This window comes from Culex pipiens, chromosome 1 (genome assembly GCF_016801865.2).
Source record: "Culex pipiens pallens isolate TS chromosome 1, TS_CPP_V2, whole genome shotgun sequence".
NCBI lineage: Eukaryota > Metazoa > Arthropoda > Insecta > Diptera > Culicidae > Culex > Culex pipiens.
Genome location: NC_068937.1, coordinates 132,563,361 through 132,583,423, shown reverse-complemented (window position 1 = coordinate 132,583,423; position 20,063 = coordinate 132,563,361). Strand labels below are relative to the sequence as shown.

The following is a 20,063-nucleotide window of genomic DNA, read 5'->3' as shown; positions in this document are numbered from 1 at the left end:
TGTATGTAACCCCTTAAGTACAATTGACTATAGTTTTGATTAATTATATTTTTTTACGGCTTCAGTATTTTTGGTACTTTTAACATGAAACAGCTATACTTATACTCATAATTGAAAAAAATATGCGTTTGGGTTGATAACAACAAGCATTTATTGTATGTTTAAGAGAAACTTTTGGTTAAATACACAGTTTTCTTCATTTTTGGAGGTTTAATTAACAGGGGTCCACTATTGGAAAAGTTTGGATTTTCGTTGTCCTATATTGGACCCCCCTAATTTTTGCTCGAAAATGAGCAATTCTTCGCTTTATTTTAGTAAAGTTCATTAAAATTACATTATTTCGACTTGCTGAAGTTAAATAATCAGCCAAAAAATGATTGAATAGTTAATTCAATCATAAAATATAAATGCAGTTTTGTTGTGAAAATGCTAGTGGCCATGGCTGATTTCACTTATTTTGGTAAAAAGGACAATTCAATATCAGTCAACATTGATATAAATGATGCTGAACATGTCAAATAAAAGATTTGTGGGCAACAACACGCTTGAAATTGTGATTTTATTGAATTTTTCAGCAAAAACCCTTCAGAGGGTCCACTATAGGAAACGGGTCCACTAATGGAAAACGTACCCTACAATGAGCGCGGCTTCATAAAAAAAGTTACCTAAAAATGGCTATAACTTGGAAACTGTGCACTTTTTCAAAACTTTCACTTGAGTACTTTTGAATTGAAAAATTCAATTTTACATCAAAATTTACAGTTGATAATTTTTTGCGACCAGTATTTGGAATTTTTGAAAAAATAGTATTTATTCAAAAATTTATAACAAGATTTTTTGCCCATTTTGGAAATATCTGAAAAGTTGGCATTTGATGTTTCCTAAAACATATCAGAAAATTGAAAACGAATTAAAAATAGTGTTTTATTGCAAATCTAGTTTTAGTGACTAAAAATTAAATAGAATTTCACAAAAAAAAAATTACCGTGTATATTTTTTTTTCAGTGTAGTCCTTATCCATACTTGCAACTATGCCGAAGACACCAATTCAATAAAAAATCCCTCAAAAGATACAGATTTTTGAATTTTCACATATCATTTTTGTATGGGCAGCTGCCAAATTTGTTTGGAAAATTATATGGACGAATGATGCAAAATGGCTTTTTTGGGCAAACCGAAGGTGAAAACAGACTGATTGCGTAGAGAATTTCTCAATTATTTCAATCATATTTGACAGAGGTTTACGACTTGCTCGAAAGTATTTCTATTTTAAAGTTGCATTTTTGTGCCAAATTGTAAAAAAATATTATTGAGCTTAGGATCGAACATAGCTCTTTGACCAAAATATAAAAATTTTAATAACATGCTATAGTTTGAACATTTGAATGAACAAAGTGTATAAAATGCATTTTACACTAGTTTAGTTTTATTGCAATCATAAGTTTTCACAAAATGTAAAATTTGACGTAAAAGAAAACTTTACCAAAAAAAAACTTTTTGATGAACTGTACATCAAAAATATCAAAAAATCAAAAGATTTTTGAATAAACCCATACATGCTAAAAAATTATTCCATGCACAAGGAAATGTGTTTTAAATTGATTTCAACTGATTGCACTTGAATTTTCATTGAAATTTTGAAGTCTATTGAAAACATATTTTGTTTGCCCTCTGATTTTGAGAAGGGGGGACAAAAACTTATAAAAATATTTGTAGCAGCCTTACAGTATTTAAAAAATCTGAGGAGACGTTATTTTTATAAATTCGATACTAGATGAGAGGAAAGAGTTTAACACGAATATCAGCGAGGCGAAGCGAATATCAGTGAAACAGTGATCATCCAGATTATACGTGAGAGAACGGGAGAATTGAGCATTATTCATCGGGCCAAGCCTGTCTGCACATGTTCACTGAGTCAGGAGGCACTTATCACGATGATGTTACGCAATTCTTTGTATTCTTAACGATTTGTTGTGTTGCCCATTTCTTCACAACAGTGGAAAAGGGCGTCCATAAGTTACGTAATTTTAATTGATCATTAAAAAATAAATAAATAATTAAAACATTGTATTATAACATCCCTCCTCTCAAATTCAATACGTAATTTATCTATTATCATTAATGTGCACATATTTACACAAAGCAGCTGCTTTTCATGTGAGGTGGAAGAGTTGACCGAATTAGATCCAACGCGTTGACACGCGTTCAAACGACCTCTGCGATGCCCGTGTGCTCTCTTGTACTTAGCTTGCTGGGATTTCTATCTATGTAGATGGAACAAGAAAGCACACGGCCAGCGATTTGCCGCGTCTCACTTAACCATCCTGTTGAAACAAGTTGCATGAGATTTTCTGCCTATAAAAAACCAACGGATCATTCAGTCAGAACACAGTGTAAGCTTATTGAGCGACACAAGAGGAGTGAAAAAGTAATTTGGTAAGTGTCTTTTATTTTGCAATTACCAATAGGTTTATACGTAAGAGAGGCAATGCCTCAAAGGTTGCAATATCAGCTTTTTGAAATTCAATTTAGTGAAATCAGTAGTAAATAGATCAATAAGAAATGAGCTAGTAAGTTTCTATCAAAAGTTTTACAAAATTATTGTTTAAATTGTGAAAATCAGCGAGTACTGAACCAGTCAAATATACGAGATTTTCTCCTAATCAAGAATCTTCATTTCTATTCAGATCATAACGATCTTTTAATGATAAAATTCTAGTACACAATACCAAAAGTTATGGTAAAATCACATCTAAAAAAGGTTACATCTTTTATGTCATAAAAAAGGCTTAATTTTACCTCTAATAATAAGTGAATTTACACCAAAAAAATTTCAAACCGGCCATAATTTATATCTAGCTTACTAAGTCCGCGCCCCAACCCGCACGGCCAACCTGTCGCTGTGAAAATAGGTCGACCAAAGCCAATGTACCCCTTCTTAGATGTAATTTTACCATGATTTTTTTTTAATGAGGACAAAGCTTGTTTATTTTTCAAATCAATTTGTTACATTTTGATTGAGAGCATTTAACTAATTTTAAAACCATTAAAGAATCTGTTTGAAATATTTGATGATAACCTCAAATAATCACAACATGGAAAAAGATGGGGACAACATTCAACAGCATAAATTACACTTCAAAAAATCATCAGAAAGGATGGAGATTCAGTTGCGCATTTACGATCGAGCGCTTGCTCGTGAAATAATGCTGAAAACAATAGCATTACTGGATACAACGGCCCAGGACGAAAGCGCCGACGCTGTAGAGCGCGAGCAAGCTAGGCATTGCATTGAGCTGATTAAGCGGGATAATGGTAAGGATGAGTAAGAGTGAATATTGTATTTGATCATTGATTTTGATTATTTCTAATTTCAGCATCACTGTATGAAAGCGAGCTGTTGGAGAAAAAATACCAAACAGAGGTGCATCGTCATGAAGTCTACCGAGACAAAAAAGCTTGAGTAAAAACCATGTTGTAAAAAAAATGCAATTTTTCAATCGCATTTCCTATTATGATCAAAAGGTCAATACTTCTCGATCCATCAAAATCGGTTGATCCAATTGTTGGATTGATTTTCGAAATACCCGGGCAGACGGTACACTCAAACCCCGTTGGTTTGACACCAACTGTTGTCAAACGAACGGGGTCACTTTTTAGTTTGACACTCCTTTTACACGGAGTTCACACACACTAGCAAACGTTTGTTTTGATAGTGTGCGTGAGCGCCGTGTAAAAAGTGACAGTTCGTCACTTTTTAGTTTTACTTTGACCAACCAACGGGGTACAAACTAAACAAGTGTCAAACGAAAAAGTGACCAGCCACTCAACATTAACAAAATTCATGCCATTTCAATAACAAATACTGTTTAATAAATAATAGAAAGTGTTGTGGAATCTTCTTTAAAAATCCATTTTTGCATAAGAGTTTAATAACAGTTTATGTTATCATAACAAAATTTGTTATTGGTCTGATATTGGTTGAAAGCAAAAACAACTTTGGAATAACATTTTTTGTTATGGAAACATACCTCCAATTCGATGATAGGATTAGTTGTTGAAATAGCAAAAAATAATAACAAAGATTTGTTCAAAGAATAACTAAAAATGTAATTAGTCTGTTATTACAATAACAATCCAATAACAAAAAAAAATCATAACGACGAATAACAAATCTTGTTATAAATAACAGAAATTGTTGTTGGCCTAGTATTTTCCAATATCAAAAATTTTTATTCCCAAGTTATTTCCGTCTGCTCGGGATAAGGCATTTTGTGGTAATCGAGAAACTGAGCTTATCGAAATATAATTGATTTGAAGTAGGAAAAAAATAATCTTTTTCTGGAAAACTATTTTTTGTTGGTTACGATCGTTTGAAGAATAAAACATCAAATTTGAAGCATTATGGAAAAATACAACATCGGTTTGAAAGCTTTTAATGCCTCACCATTTGACCTCCACAGATCCCCAAAACACGATTTAAACCTAGAGTTTTTATCACAGAGCGAAAATTTTCATATACCAATTAGTTGTATTTTATTTACAGGAAAGATTTGTGTTTCAAAAATGTATAATATGCAAGCTTCCCATGCGCCAGTGCCAACGCACACCGCGGGTTTGATTTTCTAGCTTCGGTACGTGCCTGAACCCATTTGTGTATTGGTATCTTGGTACATCGTACCAGCGCACCACGACACTCTCGGCTCGCCCCATCGGTTTTGTGTCTGGCACTCACCCATGGCATGAACCCAGCGTGCCGTGGTACGTGTCGTGGTATTGAACCCGTTTTGTACCGCCAGCGCGTACCACGGCACGTACCTCGGCTCGTAACGAGTGAAGCACCTTGGCTCATATACTGGGTTCATGCCATGGGTGAGTGCCAGACACAAAACCGACGCGGCGAACCGAGAGTGTCGTGGTGCGCTGGTACGATGAACCAAAATACCCTCGGTTCGTGTGAGTCGGGTACGGGTGTAAACCGAACAAAGCAGGCGCAAAGCAAACCCGAGGTACAAGCGAACCGCGTGTACCGCACGGTGCAGGGAAGCTTGATAATATGTCAAACATTTAAAAGAGCCAAACATTCAATGTTACGCCCTTTTGAAATGTTAGTCTGCTGAGATATCGACATTAGACAATGGAGGGTTGTTTAGAGATCCTAAATAGGGAAACTGGTCTAAGTTTGCTAATTCGATCTGGCAACGTATGTTTTGTGCTTGGCAACACTGATAATTTTTGCCAGTCTCCCTATTTTTTCGACCAGTCTCCCTATTTAGGATCTTTAGGGTGTCTAGGGTTGAAATTTTATGAACTTTTCGAAAAAAATATTTTCAGGAAGTACTTTTCGATTGCAAATTTGATTTAACATATAAAAATGAGGTCAACCTATTTTAAGTACGAGATTTAATTTTTTTACAAAAATCACCATTTAGAAATTACTTGAAAGTTACCGATTTTCGTATATTTACGAATATTAACTTCATTTGACAACTTATTTCCAAACACCTTTCTCCCACCCCCTTCCCAACGCCACTGTCCTTCCAGCTTAGCATGTAACAAGTAAAATTAAGTTTGTGGCAAAGTAGCATCGTTTCGCAGCAACCACCAACTACCCTCAAACTGCCCCCCTCAGCAATCTACTGCTAGTGCCCATGTGACGAGTACGAATAAATTGCCCCCCCCCCTTGCACCACCCAACTTTCAAGTCGTGGTAGTGTGTCACATGGTTCCCCCACAGGACGTTCTTACCGCTTGATACGATGGCAAGTAGAGCAGCAGGAGTCCGCAGGCGCCGCCAAAGACGAGACCAATTACGATACCGATTGGTCCCTGGAGGATCTGGCTCGTCAGGTTACCTGGAGAATGTTGGAAAAGTCATTTTTAAAATTAAGCATAACTTGAGGCGTATTCCCCTTATGTCTACATGTAATTGCAGAAAGTTGCATACATTCGGGCGATTGAAAATTGATATCTTAAGCAGGTATTAGACTATGACAAACAAATTCGCATTTTTTCGTGTTTGACAGTTTGCCAAACTTTTTTGCGGCCAGCTCGCAAACTGTCAAAAAGTGCGAGTTTATTTGTTTGTTTCTCATAGTCTAATACCTACTTTAGTGTTCCGATTGCACACTACTTCCGAACTTCCCCAAAAACATGTCACTGGTTCGCGACTTCCGGGCCAAATTTGGAACACCAGGTGCAGTCCCTCAAACGCAGGATTAGCGTCACGTCCACCGTCGGGGACGACGGTGCAGCGCCAGAGTTGGACTTTTCCCCCGTTTCCATAACTTAAACGAAGAATAAAAGAGACTCACCCGTGGAGAAAATCACCCCCAGAATGACACCGAACAGAAAGATGGCCAGCACGTCGTTGCAGCTGGTCGTGGCCAGAATCATCGTCCGGATGCCCTTGGACTTGCCGAGGCCCTGCTCGGCGAGGCGCAGCATCACCGTCACGACCACGTTCGGCGAGATGGCCGTGATGACCAGGCTGGGCGGGAGCGGGAGCGAAGGGGAAAAGCGGGGTAAATTTATTAGTTCGAGAAAAATTGCGGTTGATTGAGAAATTGGCGATGGGAGATAGGAAATTCCTGCCAGATGCCAAATTGAACGGAATCGGGGAAAAATTAAAGTTAAAGTATGTGGTGTGGAATGGAGTTTGAAGGATGCTGGATTTTTATTCTCTTTGAATTTTACAAGATTTCTTCACTGGTATTAAAATAGATTTTATGACTGTGGAGTGGAATGCTTAGTCAAGAAATTAAACTAAACAATGTTGTGAAATCTATTAATCAAGACGAAATTTGACATTTCTAAATGAAATTATATCATCGTCTAAAGTGTTCTCAGATTTCCAAAAAGTTTTTTTTTTCTTTCAAATATCTGAATAATCATAATTGAAAATGGTTTGATGTAATTTCTGTCAAAGCTTACGTAATCTGGGTACTTGGGTACATGAGTAGTTGAGTACTTGAGTATTTGAGTATTTGAGTACTTGAGTACTTGAGTACTTGAGTACTTGAGTACTTGAGTACTTGAGTACTTGAGTACTTGAGCCCTTGAGTACTTGAGTACTTGAGTACTTGAGCCCTTGAGTACTTGAGTACTTGAGTACTTGAGCCCTTGAATACTTGAGCCCTTGAATACTTGAGTGCTTGAGTACTTGAGTACTTGAGTACTTGAATACTTGAGTAATTGAATACTTGAGTACTTGAATACTTGAGTACTTGAGTACTTGAGTACTTGAGTACTTGGGTATTCCGGTACTTCGGTGCTTGGGTACTTGGGTACTTGGTATTTGGTATTCCGAATTTACAAAAAAGTCTCAATCTTGTTATTGATTTCTGTATAAAAAAACCCTTCATCCCTCCTCCCACACTGATATCAATTTCCATTGGTTGATAAACTCTGCCCGACAGGCGACAGTTTGGAATGCAATTTGTTTAATGCACTCAGGGTGGCAACCCACACTTTTTTTCTCCGTTCCACCGTTCATTTTCTCTTTTCTATTGTCCAACCAGCACCATCAACGACCACGGAAAAGCCTCCATAATGAAGCTTTCAAAAATCAAGCTGCTTTTTGTATGAAAAGTTGCACCACGAAGAGGAAAAAGTGCACCTTTTTTCAGAACGGATCTTGTAAGTGGGAGAAAGAAAGTGTGGGTGCTTTTCCTAGCTGCCAATCTTCACGATGACCTCATTGTGCTTCGGAAAAAATAGTTTGAGTAGCGGTGGGAACTTTTTCTATTTTCCCCTTTGGTGTCCGGTTTTTAGCGAAAGAAAATCCAGTTCTTTTAATGTGGCTTTCAGCAGGATTGCCATTTCCATTAAGGTTCGTTCCCTCTTTGCTTTCGAGCCAAAAAAAAAACGAACATAAAAAATGCATTTAAAACCAAATTAAAGGATTTCTCGCTTTACGGTGGCGGTGGCGATGCGATGGTCAAGCACCAGAGCAACACCCTCCACCATCAAAGAGGGTGAAATAAACAGGGGAAAAAAACTTCCCACCATCCGCTGAAGAACCTATTTGCAAAAGTGCTTCCACGATGGCGGTTTCTTGTATTTGCTACAGCTTTCTTTAATTTTCTCAGCTCTATTGTTTTACACTTTTATGTAGGAAGGTTGTCGTGGAATGTGGAATTTCAAAAAGATCTAGCTAAACGGCGAAATCCGTTCAAAAAATGACTTCTTTTGAAAATTAAAATCCCATTTTTTTTACAGAATTTGTCTATTAGCCTTAATAGAGAATTAAAAAACATTCAGACCAAAAATCATTTGCATTTGTATTTTTTAACTTTCTGCTCCTGGTTATTTAAAAAAAAACAGGGGATATTATTTTTGATTAAATCTCAGCAGAAAATTTAAAAAATAAATAAGGCAATTTATTTCCAAAACTTGTCTTTTTTGTCATTTTTGTCATTTTTGTCATTTTTGTCATTTTTGTCATTTTTGTCATTTTTGTCATTTTTGTCATTTTTGTCATTTTTGTCATTTTTGTCATTTTTGTCATTTTTGTCATTTTTGTCATTTTTGTCATTTTTGTCATTTCTGTCATTTCTGTCATTTTTGTCATTTTTGTCATTTTTGTCATTTTTGTCATTTTTGTCATTTTTATCATTTTTGTAATTTTTATAATTTTTATAATTTTTATCATTTTTATCATTTTTGTCATTTTTGTCATTTTTGTCATTTTTGTCATTTTTGTCATTTTTGTCATTTTTGTCATTTTTGTCATTTTTGTCATTTTTGTCATTTTTGTCATTTTTGTCATTTTTGTCATTTTTGTCATTTTTGTCATTTTTGTCATTTTTGTCATTTTTGTCATTTTTTTCATTTTTGTCATTTTTGTCATTTTTGTCATTTTTGTCATTTTTGTCATTTTTGTCATTTTTGTCATTTTTGTCATTTTTGTCATTTTTGTCATTTTTGTCATTTTTGTCATTTTTGTCATTTTTGTCATTTTTGTCATTTTTGTCATTTTTGTCATTTTTGTCATTTTTGTCATTTTTGTCATTTTTGTCATTTTTGTCATTTTTGTCATTTTTGTCATTTTTGTCATTTTTGTCATTTTTGTCATTTTTGTCATTTTTGTCATTTTTGTCATTTTTGTCATTTTTGTCATTTTTGTCATTTTTGTCATTTTTGTCATTTTTGTCATTTTTGTCATTTTTGTCATTTTTGTCATTTTTGTCATTTTTGTCATTTTTGTCATTTTTGTCATTTTTGTCATTTTTGTCATTTTTGTCATTTTTGTCATTCTTGTCATTATTGTCATTTTTGTGTTTTTTTGTCATTTTTGTCATTTTTGTCATTTTTGCCATTTTTGTCATTTTTGTCATTTTTGTCATTTTTGTCATTTTTGTCATTTTTGTCATTTTTGTCATTTTTGTCATTTTTGTCATTTTTGTCATTTTTGTCATTTTTGTCATTTTTGTCATTTTTGTCATTTTTGTCATTTTTGTCATTTTTGTCATTATTGTCATTTTTGTGTTTTTTGTGTTTTTTGTCATTTTTGTCATTTTTGTCATTTTTGTCATTTTTGTCATTTTTGTCATTTTTGTCATTTTTGTCATTTTTGTATTTTTTTGTCATTTTTGTCATTTTTGTCATTTTTATAATTTTTTGTAATTTTTGTCATTTTTGTCATTTTTGTCATTTTTGTCATTTTTGTCATTTTTGTCATTTTTGTCATTTTTGTCATTTTTGTCATTTGTGTCATTTTTGTCATTTTTGTCATTTTTGTCATTTTTGTCATTTTTGTCATTTTTGTCATTTTTGTCATTTTTGTCATTTTTGTCATTTTTGTCATTTTTGTCATTTTTGTCATTTTTGTCATTTTTGTCATTTTTGTCATTTTTGTCATTTTTGTCATTTTTGTCATTTTTGTCATTTTTGTCATTTTTGTCATTTTTGTCATTCTTGTCATTATTGTCATTTTTGTGTTTTTTTGTCATTTTTGTCATTTTTGCCATTTTTGTCATTTTTGTCATTTTTGTCATTTTTGTCATTTTTGTCATTTTTGTCATTTTTGTCATTTTTGTCATTTTTGTTTAAAATACATTCTTCAAATTGCAATTTAATCAGCTTAAATTCGGTGAATGTTGATAAGAAATTTCATTTGAATAAATTAAGTCAAAATAAAAAAGGTCAAATTTTACATAAATCCGTGCACCCACTCCAGAAAAAAGGGCTTTCTTCCTTCCTTCCAATGATTTTTCACTTACCCGAGCAGCACGCCCCACAGCCAGGGCAGATCGAGCAGGTAGTGGGACAGCACGGTGATGGCCACGACCTCGGCCGCCGTCGGAATCAGCGTCAGCTGCATTATGATGCGAAACAGCTTCTTGAGGGCGTCGTAGTCCAGCCCCAACCCGGCCAGCAGCATAATATTGATGAGGGACATATCTCTGGCATTTTTTAGGGTGTGAGAAAAAAGGTTTGGGTTTAGCTTGTGGGAAGATATTGGTTTTTTTCATCGAAAATTTATTCAGTCTTGAAAACACTCTTTAAAAATCACAAAACAAGAAATAATTCTCACTTGTCGACGTGCCACCCGAGTAACGTTGCTATGAAATGAACTTAAAAAATCTGGTTTCTTTCCTCCAACTCACCTCAGGAACGCCTCCACCCGGAGCAACCCCTTGAAGTCCGCCAGGCCCACGTTGGTGTACAGAACGCCCCAGAACAGCATGCCCAGCATGTCGGGCAGTCCGACGAGCGTGCACAGCACCCCGGCCACTTGCGCCCCGACAAACAGAAAGCACAGCCGCATCATCGGCGTGTCCGGATCGGTCAGCTCGCGGGGCAGAATCGAGTAGGCCACTCCCCACAGCAGCACAAAGACGGCCAGCAGCGTCAACGGTTGGGACCAGTTGACCCAACCCTTGGCACAACCCGCCCCATCATGACCTCTAGAGAAAACATCGAATTAGTTCAAGCTACACGACCTCCACAACCATCCAAACTACGAACTTAATGGAAGATTCCCGCGAGGTCATCCCCGTACCCGGGGTCGTCAAGCTGGTCACGTTAATTTGCTGCATCTCGTCGGCGGAGCCGCCATTGTCGTCATAGCTGCCGCCGACACCGTACTTGTCGCTCAAGGCCATGGTCAGATCAATCGACGGTATCGGCTGTGGATGCTGCTGCTGCTGCTGCTGAGGAGAAGGAGGAGGGGACCGCTGGACCGGCGGCGTTGGCGCCCGGTTCGAGGACTCGGAGTCGTCCACAGACGTAATGTAAACTGGAAAAGAAAACATCAATTAAATTGATTAGATCCAATTAACCTTCAAGATGTTCAAGAAAAAAAATCAAAACAAACCACCTTTCTGTTTGTGCTTCATCGTGCTTGCGGTACGGTTAGTGAGGGAGATTCTACGGAACGCCGGTAAGCGCGGACCAGCCAACTGCCAGACGGCGACTGAGCGAGCACCTTAGAGTTATCAGGCGAGCGATACGACGGGACGACTTTGACCACGCAGAACGGTTGAGCGAGTTTATCTCACATGTTAACTGATATTTCAAATTGAGATGTGTCGAAGTAATTGTTTGGCGCTGTGTTGACAAGGGTATCACACACACTAATCGGTCTGATCGTCAGAACTAGTTGTTTCCCCTAGTGGTGAAACTAAAAGTATGACGCAAGGAATGTTGCTAAATGAGCTCGAAGCAGTTAGAATCAATATAGGTTCAGCAACCCACGCTCAGTTGATTGTTACATGGAAGAACACGGTGGGTTTAGCTATTTTTAATTTTTTTTAATATTTGCAAAATTTGGAAAAGGTTTTTTTATTACAGTTATCTTAAGTCATTTCAAAAAATCAATACATTTACGTTTGCAATTGAAAAACATTAAACTAACCAAGTTTGTATGAATGTCCCAAGTTTATTTTCATCTCTTTTAAGTCAATAATGCAGTCTGAATACTACAATTAATTTCCAAATTCCTGGTTTATCCCGATTTTGTGATGAATTTCCCAATGTCAGCTTTCATCAGAGGTATGCTAAGGAATGAACATGAGCCATCCAAATTTGTGCGAAAATATTCAACCCTTTTTCCAACAAAAAAAAAATAAATTTCACATTAACCTTACTTTTCGAACCATGTAGATTCTCAAAATAAAAAAAAGAATAAAAATTGAAATACACTCAAACCCCGATGGTTTGACACTAACTGTTGTCAAACGAACGGGGTCACTTTTTAGTTTGACACCCCTTTTACACGGATTTCACACACACTACCAAACGTTTGTTTCGATAGTGTGCGTGAGCGGCGTGTAAAAAGTGACAGTTCGTCACTTTTTAGTTTGACTTTGACCAACCAACGGGGTACAGCCTAAAAAAGTGTCAAACGAAAAAGTGGCCAACCACCGGGGGTTGAGTGTAACGAGCCATGGATTCAACATTTCAATGAAAAAAAGTTTTTAAATGCATCATACACCTATCCAAATGTTTAACAATCATAACTTTACAAAATATAGCATTGCCAAAAAAAAAATTTTTTTGCGAAAAACAAAAGTATTTTACAAAAATTCAAAACATTTTTTAACTAGCTAACTAACTAAAAATGCATTGTAGAGGGAGCGATCTTTTATTACGTAACGCTGAAGGGGGGGGGGAGGGGGAGGAGGGGTCGGAGGCCGTGTTACGCTCAGTACAAAATTTTTAAAATTTGTATGTAAATTTTGTAACAAGGGGGGAGGGGGTCTAAAAATCCGATTTTTTGCGTTACGTAATAAAACAACGCTCTCTAGATTATTTTCAGTTGATTAGACTTCTTTTTTTTTATTAAAATTCTGAGGTTGTTTGAAATACAACAATTTTTTTTGCCCCCTGATTTTTCGAGCCAATTACGATGGGCGACATAATCATTGAAAAAAAGTTTCCTCGAAATTCAAGTATTTTTTTATATCAAAGCATAATTTTACAAATGTTTTATCTACAAAGATCTCTGTATATATTGTTATATTTCTAAAATTGACTAAAATCAACCAAATTATGTTGAATTTTCAAGCTTCTTCTTAGTATTTTTTTTTTTTGATAATATGGTGAGTTTCAAAGTATAAATACTAGAACACATCATGAAACACCGTAATTTTTTGAAAGTACTCAAATTTTTATTATTTGCAACATGGGTATCAAACGATTCGAAACATTGCATGCATTTCCACTGTTTTAGAGTTTTTTTGATAAAAAACTCAAATTTTCACAAAATACCGAATTTTCTCGAGAACACTAAAATTTTCAAAAATTTATAATTCTTGCATTTTTAAGGTTACTGAGTTTTTTGAATGAAATCGAAAACACTCAAATTTTAAAATCCGCAATATGGGTATTAAATGATTCGTAATTTCAAATGTATGTTAACTGTGGTTTGGTTGAGCGTTTTAGCAGAATGCATTACTGTGAATACAAAGAGACGAGTTGTTCCTTTTAATTCCGCTATATATTTTAATATCTTGACAGATACGTATTTCGTCTACTACTTGCAGACTTCATCAGTGTTCTGTTCTCGACTCGAGAACAGAACACTGATGAAGTCTGCAAGTAGTAGACGAAATACGTATCTGTCAAGATATTAAAATATATAGCGGAATTAAAAGGAACAACTCGTCTCTTTGTATTCACAGTATGTTAACTGTTTTAGAGTTTTTTTTAATGAAATTCTCAAATTTTCAAAAAATACCGTATTTTTTGAAAGTACTCAAATTTTCATGATTATCAAATGAAGCGACATTTTACCTACTTTTTCATAAAAAAAACTATAAAACACTTAAAATACATGCAAAACTTCAAATCGTTTGCTACCCATGTTTCAAATCAGAAAAATTTGAGAATTTTCAAAAAAATACGGCGTTTTGTTTTTTTTTTTAACTTAGGCCGTTGCAAATATTTTTCAAAGTTGATGTCGCCCCCCCCCCCTTCAAAGTTTGTCTGAAAAATCAGAGGGCAAAACATTTTTTTCCGAAAAACTTCAAAATTTTCACGAAAATAGAAATCTTATCAACTGAAAACAATCTAAAATGCACTTTTCTGCATTGATTATAATATTTAGCATGTTTGGGCCTGTTAAAAAATGTTTTGAATGTTTATAAAATTCCAATGCACAGCACCGCAAAAACAAAATCGCAAAAAATAAAATACTCGTCAATACTAGAATATTTTGGAAACTAATGATGGCAAAACAACTGGGCAGGTGTTTAATGATTTTTTAAACACTTTTTGCATTAAAAGGTTGAAACCATGGCTCGTAATTTCAATTTTTATACTTTTTTATTTTTTTATTTTTGGTTTTAATCAATTTTAGAAATATATTAAATAAAAGTTATCGTCCGTTATCGTTGATAAAATTATCACCGATAGAATTATCGGGATAACGATAACGATAACAATAGATTATTGTTACCGTCCTACTGACTATCGTTATCGTTATCGAACCTCGATAATTTTATCGTTAACAACCTTGAAAAACAAACATTTAAATTGATTTGAAACAACATTCAATGAATTTTCAATAAGTACCTACTTGTAGTAAAAAAAAGGAATCATTCCATTCGGCTAGTGTCTGGACTATCAACCAAGCTAAAAATATATTTTATTTTATTTTATTTATTTTTTTTCAAAAAAGAATTCAATTGTTTGTTTACTCTACACGGGAAAAAATGGCAATTCGTTTATTGTTGTGTTTTAAATATTTTTTTGATTCTTTTTGAATTTGTTTTTTGGAACCACAGACTGAAAATAATTCTTGATTTTCATGTTGAATTTTACGGGCATGTGAAACAATATTTTTGCAAAATACTCTAAATTTTGTAATAAAAACAGTTTAGCGTGCATTTTATTCATTTTAAGCACGTTTGTGCTCGTTCAGATTTTTTTTTGTAAAATTTCAATGTGTCTACTTATAAGAGTTTTTTTTTTCGTAATTCAAATTATACGTATTATTTGAAAACTTATGATGATGTAAACTGCATTTTATCGCTTGCAATATCTAATTCTATAGCTTTTATCTTAAATTGAATTGTGAAATGTGTTTTTTGTGACTTTTTAACCTGCGATACCATAACTAAGCTTGACCATCCTTAAAAATATTTTTTTATTTAAAAAAAAACATCAAAAAACATGTCTTTAAAGCAATTATCCTTATGCTGAGAAATAGCCTCTGGTAGAAAAACATAGCAGGATGACTTTTGGTTACCTTATTAAGAAACAAATATATTTTTGAAAGCTTGTGTTTTTAAATTAATTTCATATTTTTTTCTAACACAGAAAAGATTGAATACAAAGAGGTGTCGGTAAGTCATAAATTTATATAAAATAATCAAAAACAACACTGCACCAAATACAATAAAAAAAAAGTTTAAATTAATTGACTACTAAGCACACCGTGATTCAAGTGGGTATGATTTGTTATCTTTGGCGAAAATACCAACAAGCCATTCACAATATTGGATTCGTCCAATTTTTAGGTCATTTGGGGATCGCTTTGACTGCCAAAACAGTGTGATAACAGATCCTAAGAGTAATCAAATAAAAAGTCGAACCGCAAAATGGATTGATGTGTGTTTTGCTTAATTTTAATAACACAAAGTTATTTTTTGAAAAGTTATAAATAAACTGAAAATTTCACGAGAATCATAAATCTGTCCACAAAAAAAAAGAATAGAAAAAAATATTCGTGAAATTCACGGCCATTTTCACTCGAGCGCAGCGTGAACCATTCACTGGGAACGGCAGCTCAGACGGTCAATATTGACGTTATCAATTAAGGTACCACAACTGATTGTTGTTTACACACTTGGATGCCCTACTGGGGAGCAGAGGATTATTTGAGGGAAAACGCAACTGGGTGTAGTGGCATTTTAATGTTTTATGTTTTTATCTTAACTTTTCAAATGAGATTCAGCATAAAATTATGTTGACACGAATGCCAAAATTATGGTTAAGTGTCACTAATAAATAATAATAATAATATTTTTTATTCTTTTAATAAAGAATCAGTATTTTCACACTTAGATTTTTTTCCCGAATTCGGTAAAGTTTACCGAATTTTCAACTACTGAACAGTTCGGTAAACTGAAAATTACCGAATTCGGTAAAATTTGGTTCATTTTGACAGATGATTTACCGATCTATATTTAACGATTTTTCAACTACCGAATTCGGTAAAAAAAATCTAAGTTTGTTAACAGTTTACCTAGCAAAAAAATGTATATAATAGAACGAAAATTGCAAGTTTATTGGAAGTAACTTATTAATCTATTTCAAAATTTTCAACTGTAGCGAAATATTCTTTCACAGCAATCGGATCCAACCCAACTGATGTCACTACCGGATCAATTCCAGATTGCCAACTTCCAGCTGCCGTCATTTCGCAACCCCACACATTTCACAAAGAATAGAAACCGCCAATTAGCATCACTTTGCACTTTGCTTTACACAACCAGTCTGTGCTGCTCCAATTTGCTTGCTTCACGCACGGAATGTTGTTAACGGTGTGACACAGCATTCTCGTTGCCGAGTCTCACAATGTTGAGAAATAACACAGTATTTAAGGGCATCCATTCACGAAACTTTAAACTTACTTCTAGGTGGGGAGAACTTTTTCATCGATCACCTTGTTTGTGGTTAGCTAGTTGTGAACAATTTGAAAACTTTTATCGAAATCTCCATCAGCTTTCCACTTTTAAAAACAAGGGAAAAAATCAACCAACTGAACACATTTCCAAGAAGAAACTAATTCTTCGAAAATCTCTTTTAATCGTTTTTATAACTGCCCTTAAATCCAATCTAGCCAAATCGGGGAGCATAATTCGGCTTATCTCCGTTTTATAGAACCCACTTTCGTACTTTTGTTAGGGTGGAAAAAAAGGTCCACTGTTGACTTTGAGCACCAAAGTAAAGCGGCGTTATCTTGTTTGTTAAGTCTACCGGAATTTGATTGCTTTCCGGCTTAATTAGAGCAGGTGAGCCTCGCATGCAAAATTGATTGGAGGCTGAGCATTTCTTCACCTCTTTTTTCTGTGTATTTTTTTACGTTATTAATTGATTTTTTTGTTATTTCTGTTATAAGAAAACAAATCCAAAGAAACTTGGCAAGTTAAGTTGAATTCTATCAAATTGATTAAGCATCATTTCTAGAGTAATTTTTGAAAAGTTTTTATTATTTTTATGTGACTTTTTTATTCCTTTTTCTATAAGACATAACCATACCTCTTAATCCTTGCTGCTTCAAATTTAGTGCGCCCCCCATAATGGCCGCCGTTAAATTGCACAACATTTTAAAAGTGTCTCTCGTAAATCACCTGCAATTTTCCCGGACAGCACGAAAAACGAACAGGTTTCGTAGCCTCGAAACGATTTCCACGCGGTGGAAAATTATCACATCCGAGGCAAAGGCTAATGAATTGAAATCGTCGTCCCGGCTCGCGGAAAAGTGCTCCACGTTTCACGGTTCAGCAAAAGAGGGAGGGGTGACATTATCGTCGCCAAGCGACACGAGAACTCTCGTCGGTGAAGTTACAGAACATTCCGTGGAAGAAATTTTAATTAGCACTGCGTTGCACTATCAAAAAAGGTGTAGCCTGCACTTATTTTGGTACACAGTTTAAACAAAGTTTGATTTTGGAATGTGGAAAATTGGTAGGTTTACAATTACATGTTTTCAATGTAATTTTACATCAATTTACGTGAGATGTGTAAAATTACACATAAAAGGATGTAAATTTAAATACGCTGACACAAATTCAGCCAACAATTTCAAGTATTTTCTTCCTTGACCTAATTTGTCTGACTGATTAGTCGCGTCCATTCGCGCCCCCCCTTAATGTATGCCACCGAACGGCGCTCCAATGTTTATGCCCATCGTTAATCGGGATTAGGTCAAGGCAGCTGATGGGATACGCCCTCTATAGGAAGGATTTAACGCCCCATTGATGCTGTCAATGCGTGGCTTTTCGCTGGGAGCTGATAAAATGCGAGCTTTATGATGATTGCATCGATAATTATGGCTGAGAGGGGCTTCTTTTTCTGTAAGGCATTGATTTATATCAACTTTTGCAAATTTGATATCTACCAAATGTAAGAAAGGTCATGAACTCATACTTATTCTTTTCTATTTGCAAATGACCAAAATAATTAGAATGAGGAATTATTTAAAATTGGCGAAATCATTAAACATGTTTTTTACAATAATCAGTAATGGGCTGAACGAACATTACGAGGGGACCACCGATGCATATAACATTTTCCTGTTAAAATATAAAAACAAAAGTTCATCAAATTTGTTAACAATGTTTGCTTCTCATATTTCTTTGATTGTAATTTAAAATTTATGAAATACTTGGAAAATGTTTTTTTTTTATAAATTGAACTAGATTTTTACATCAACCAACCCCTCGGTCATTTCGGTTTGTTTTGATTTTTGACGTTTGTCTGCTTTTTAACTGTCAACATTTTCAGATGTATCAACAATGCTCACTTTTATTTGAGCTATTTTTTACTTTGAACACTTTTTTAAAGCTGTAATTTATTATCAAAGTGCTGATAGGCCGATAATCGAAATAGGCTGAGAAAGGATATAGTTCCCCTAACGCTTTTGCACGTCATTAAACATTTGAATTAAAATATAATGTGATGTAAATTTGCAACAAACATGATTTTACGTGTGATTCAACCGTTTACAACGAATCTCAAGTTTACATCAACTGAGTTTACATGTCATTCAGTTTTTACGTGTCGAGTAAATTCACATTTTTTTCTGTGTAGTTTGACTTCATCCATAAGGTACGTCAAGCTAAAATAAGACAAAATGACATACACACACCAACTTGTATTTGAGTGCTAAAAAAACGTATTCTCAATAATCACAAACAAATTTTAAGCATAAAAAATCCGTAGGGTGGCTACTCAAATCACATTTTTGAATTCCCAACTTTTCAGGAAACTCAAATCATTATAATTTCTAATTTCTAAATTTGAAAAAAAAATGCAATTGTCAGTTTTAGTAAAAAAGCAACTTAACAACAAATTAATGGAAAAATACTTAAGGCATGGAAGCCCTCATGATTTCAACAAAGGGGGAAAAAACAATAAAGAGTTAAACAAAAATAATGGTGCATTAAACATTACCAAAGATTAAGTTTTTGTTCCTAGGTTTCAAAAGGGAATGAAAAGGGTATGGCAAAAACTAAAACAAAATATCTAAATGTTAGTTTTATCAATATATATTTTTTCATTTCGCCTGAGGACAGACCAATTCTCTGAGATTTCGGTCATTCGATTTTTTTTTGTATTTTTTAATCCGGCTGAAACTTTTTTGGTGCCTTCGGTATGTCCAAAGAAGCCATTTTGCATCATTAGTTCGTTCATATAATTTTCCATACAAATTTGGCAGCTGTCCATACAAAAATGATATGTGAAAATTCAAAAATCTGTATCTTTTGAAGTAATTTTTTGATCGATTTGGTGTCTTCGGCAAAGTTGTAGGTATGGATATGGACTGCACTGAAAAAAAAAATGATAAACAGTAAAAAAAAATTTGGTGATTTTTAATTTCACTTTTTGTCACTAAAAATTGATTTGCAAAAAAACACTATCTTTAATTTTTTTTATATTTTTCAGAGGATATCAAATGCCAACTTTTCAGAAATTTCCAGAATGGGCAAAAAATCTTTGACCGAGTTATGATTTTTTGAATCAATACAGATTTTTTTCAAAAAATCGAAAAAATAAAAAAAAACATTAAAAATAGTGTTTTTTTTTTGCAAAACAAGTTCAAGTGACAAAAAGTGAAATTAAAAATCACCAAATTTTTTTACTGTGTATCATTTTTTTAGTGTAGTCCATATCCATACCTACAACTTTGCCGAAGACACCAAATCGATCAAAAAATTCCTTCAAAAGATACACATTTCATTTTTGTAAGGACAGCTGCCAAATTTGTATGGAAAATTATATGAACGAACTAATGATGCAAAATGGCTTCTTTGGGCATACCGAAGGCACCAAAAAAGTTTCAGCCGGATTAAAAATTATAAAAATTAAAATTAAAGAAAAAATACCGA

General features: G+C 34.4%; 2 protein-coding genes and 1 long non-coding RNA gene across 5 annotated transcripts in view; 1 reads left to right on the top strand and 2 right to left on the bottom strand.

The window, feature by feature from the left end:
* Positions 1-20,063, bottom strand: part of LOC120432140 (uncharacterized) — a 500,008-nt gene that overhangs the window by 27,683 nt on the left and 452,262 nt on the right. The gene's annotated exons all lie outside the window — the stretch shown is intronic.
* The window catches only part of LOC120432103 (sodium/hydrogen exchanger 9B2-like), a 33,675-nt gene that overhangs the window by 2,419 nt on the left and 11,193 nt on the right, over positions 1-20,063 (bottom strand). The window contains exons 1-6 of one of the 3 annotated variants that reach the window (XM_039597239.2): positions 16,584-16,740; positions 10,972-11,242; positions 10,611-10,910; positions 10,224-10,406; positions 6,315-6,490; positions 5,749-5,855 (exon numbers count right to left, since the gene is read on the bottom strand). In XM_039597239.2, coding sequence (XP_039453173.1) covers positions 5,749-5,855; positions 6,315-6,490; positions 10,224-10,406; positions 10,611-10,910; positions 10,972-11,242; positions 16,584-16,608 — 1,062 coding nt within the window. In that variant the 5' untranslated portion in view covers positions 16,609-16,740. Of the gene's footprint in view, positions 1-5,748; positions 5,856-6,314; positions 6,491-10,223; positions 10,407-10,610; positions 10,911-10,971; positions 11,243-11,323; positions 11,538-16,583; positions 16,741-20,063 lie in introns of those variants that run through there. The other 2 variants (XM_039597245.2, XM_039597251.2) reach the window with 2 other exon arrangements.
* LOC120432123 (uncharacterized) lies at positions 1,556-4,519 on the top strand. The gene is made up of 3 exons (XR_005608021.2): positions 1,556-2,436; positions 3,053-3,315; positions 3,378-4,519. It is a non-coding gene; the product is annotated as an uncharacterized LOC120432123 (long non-coding RNA).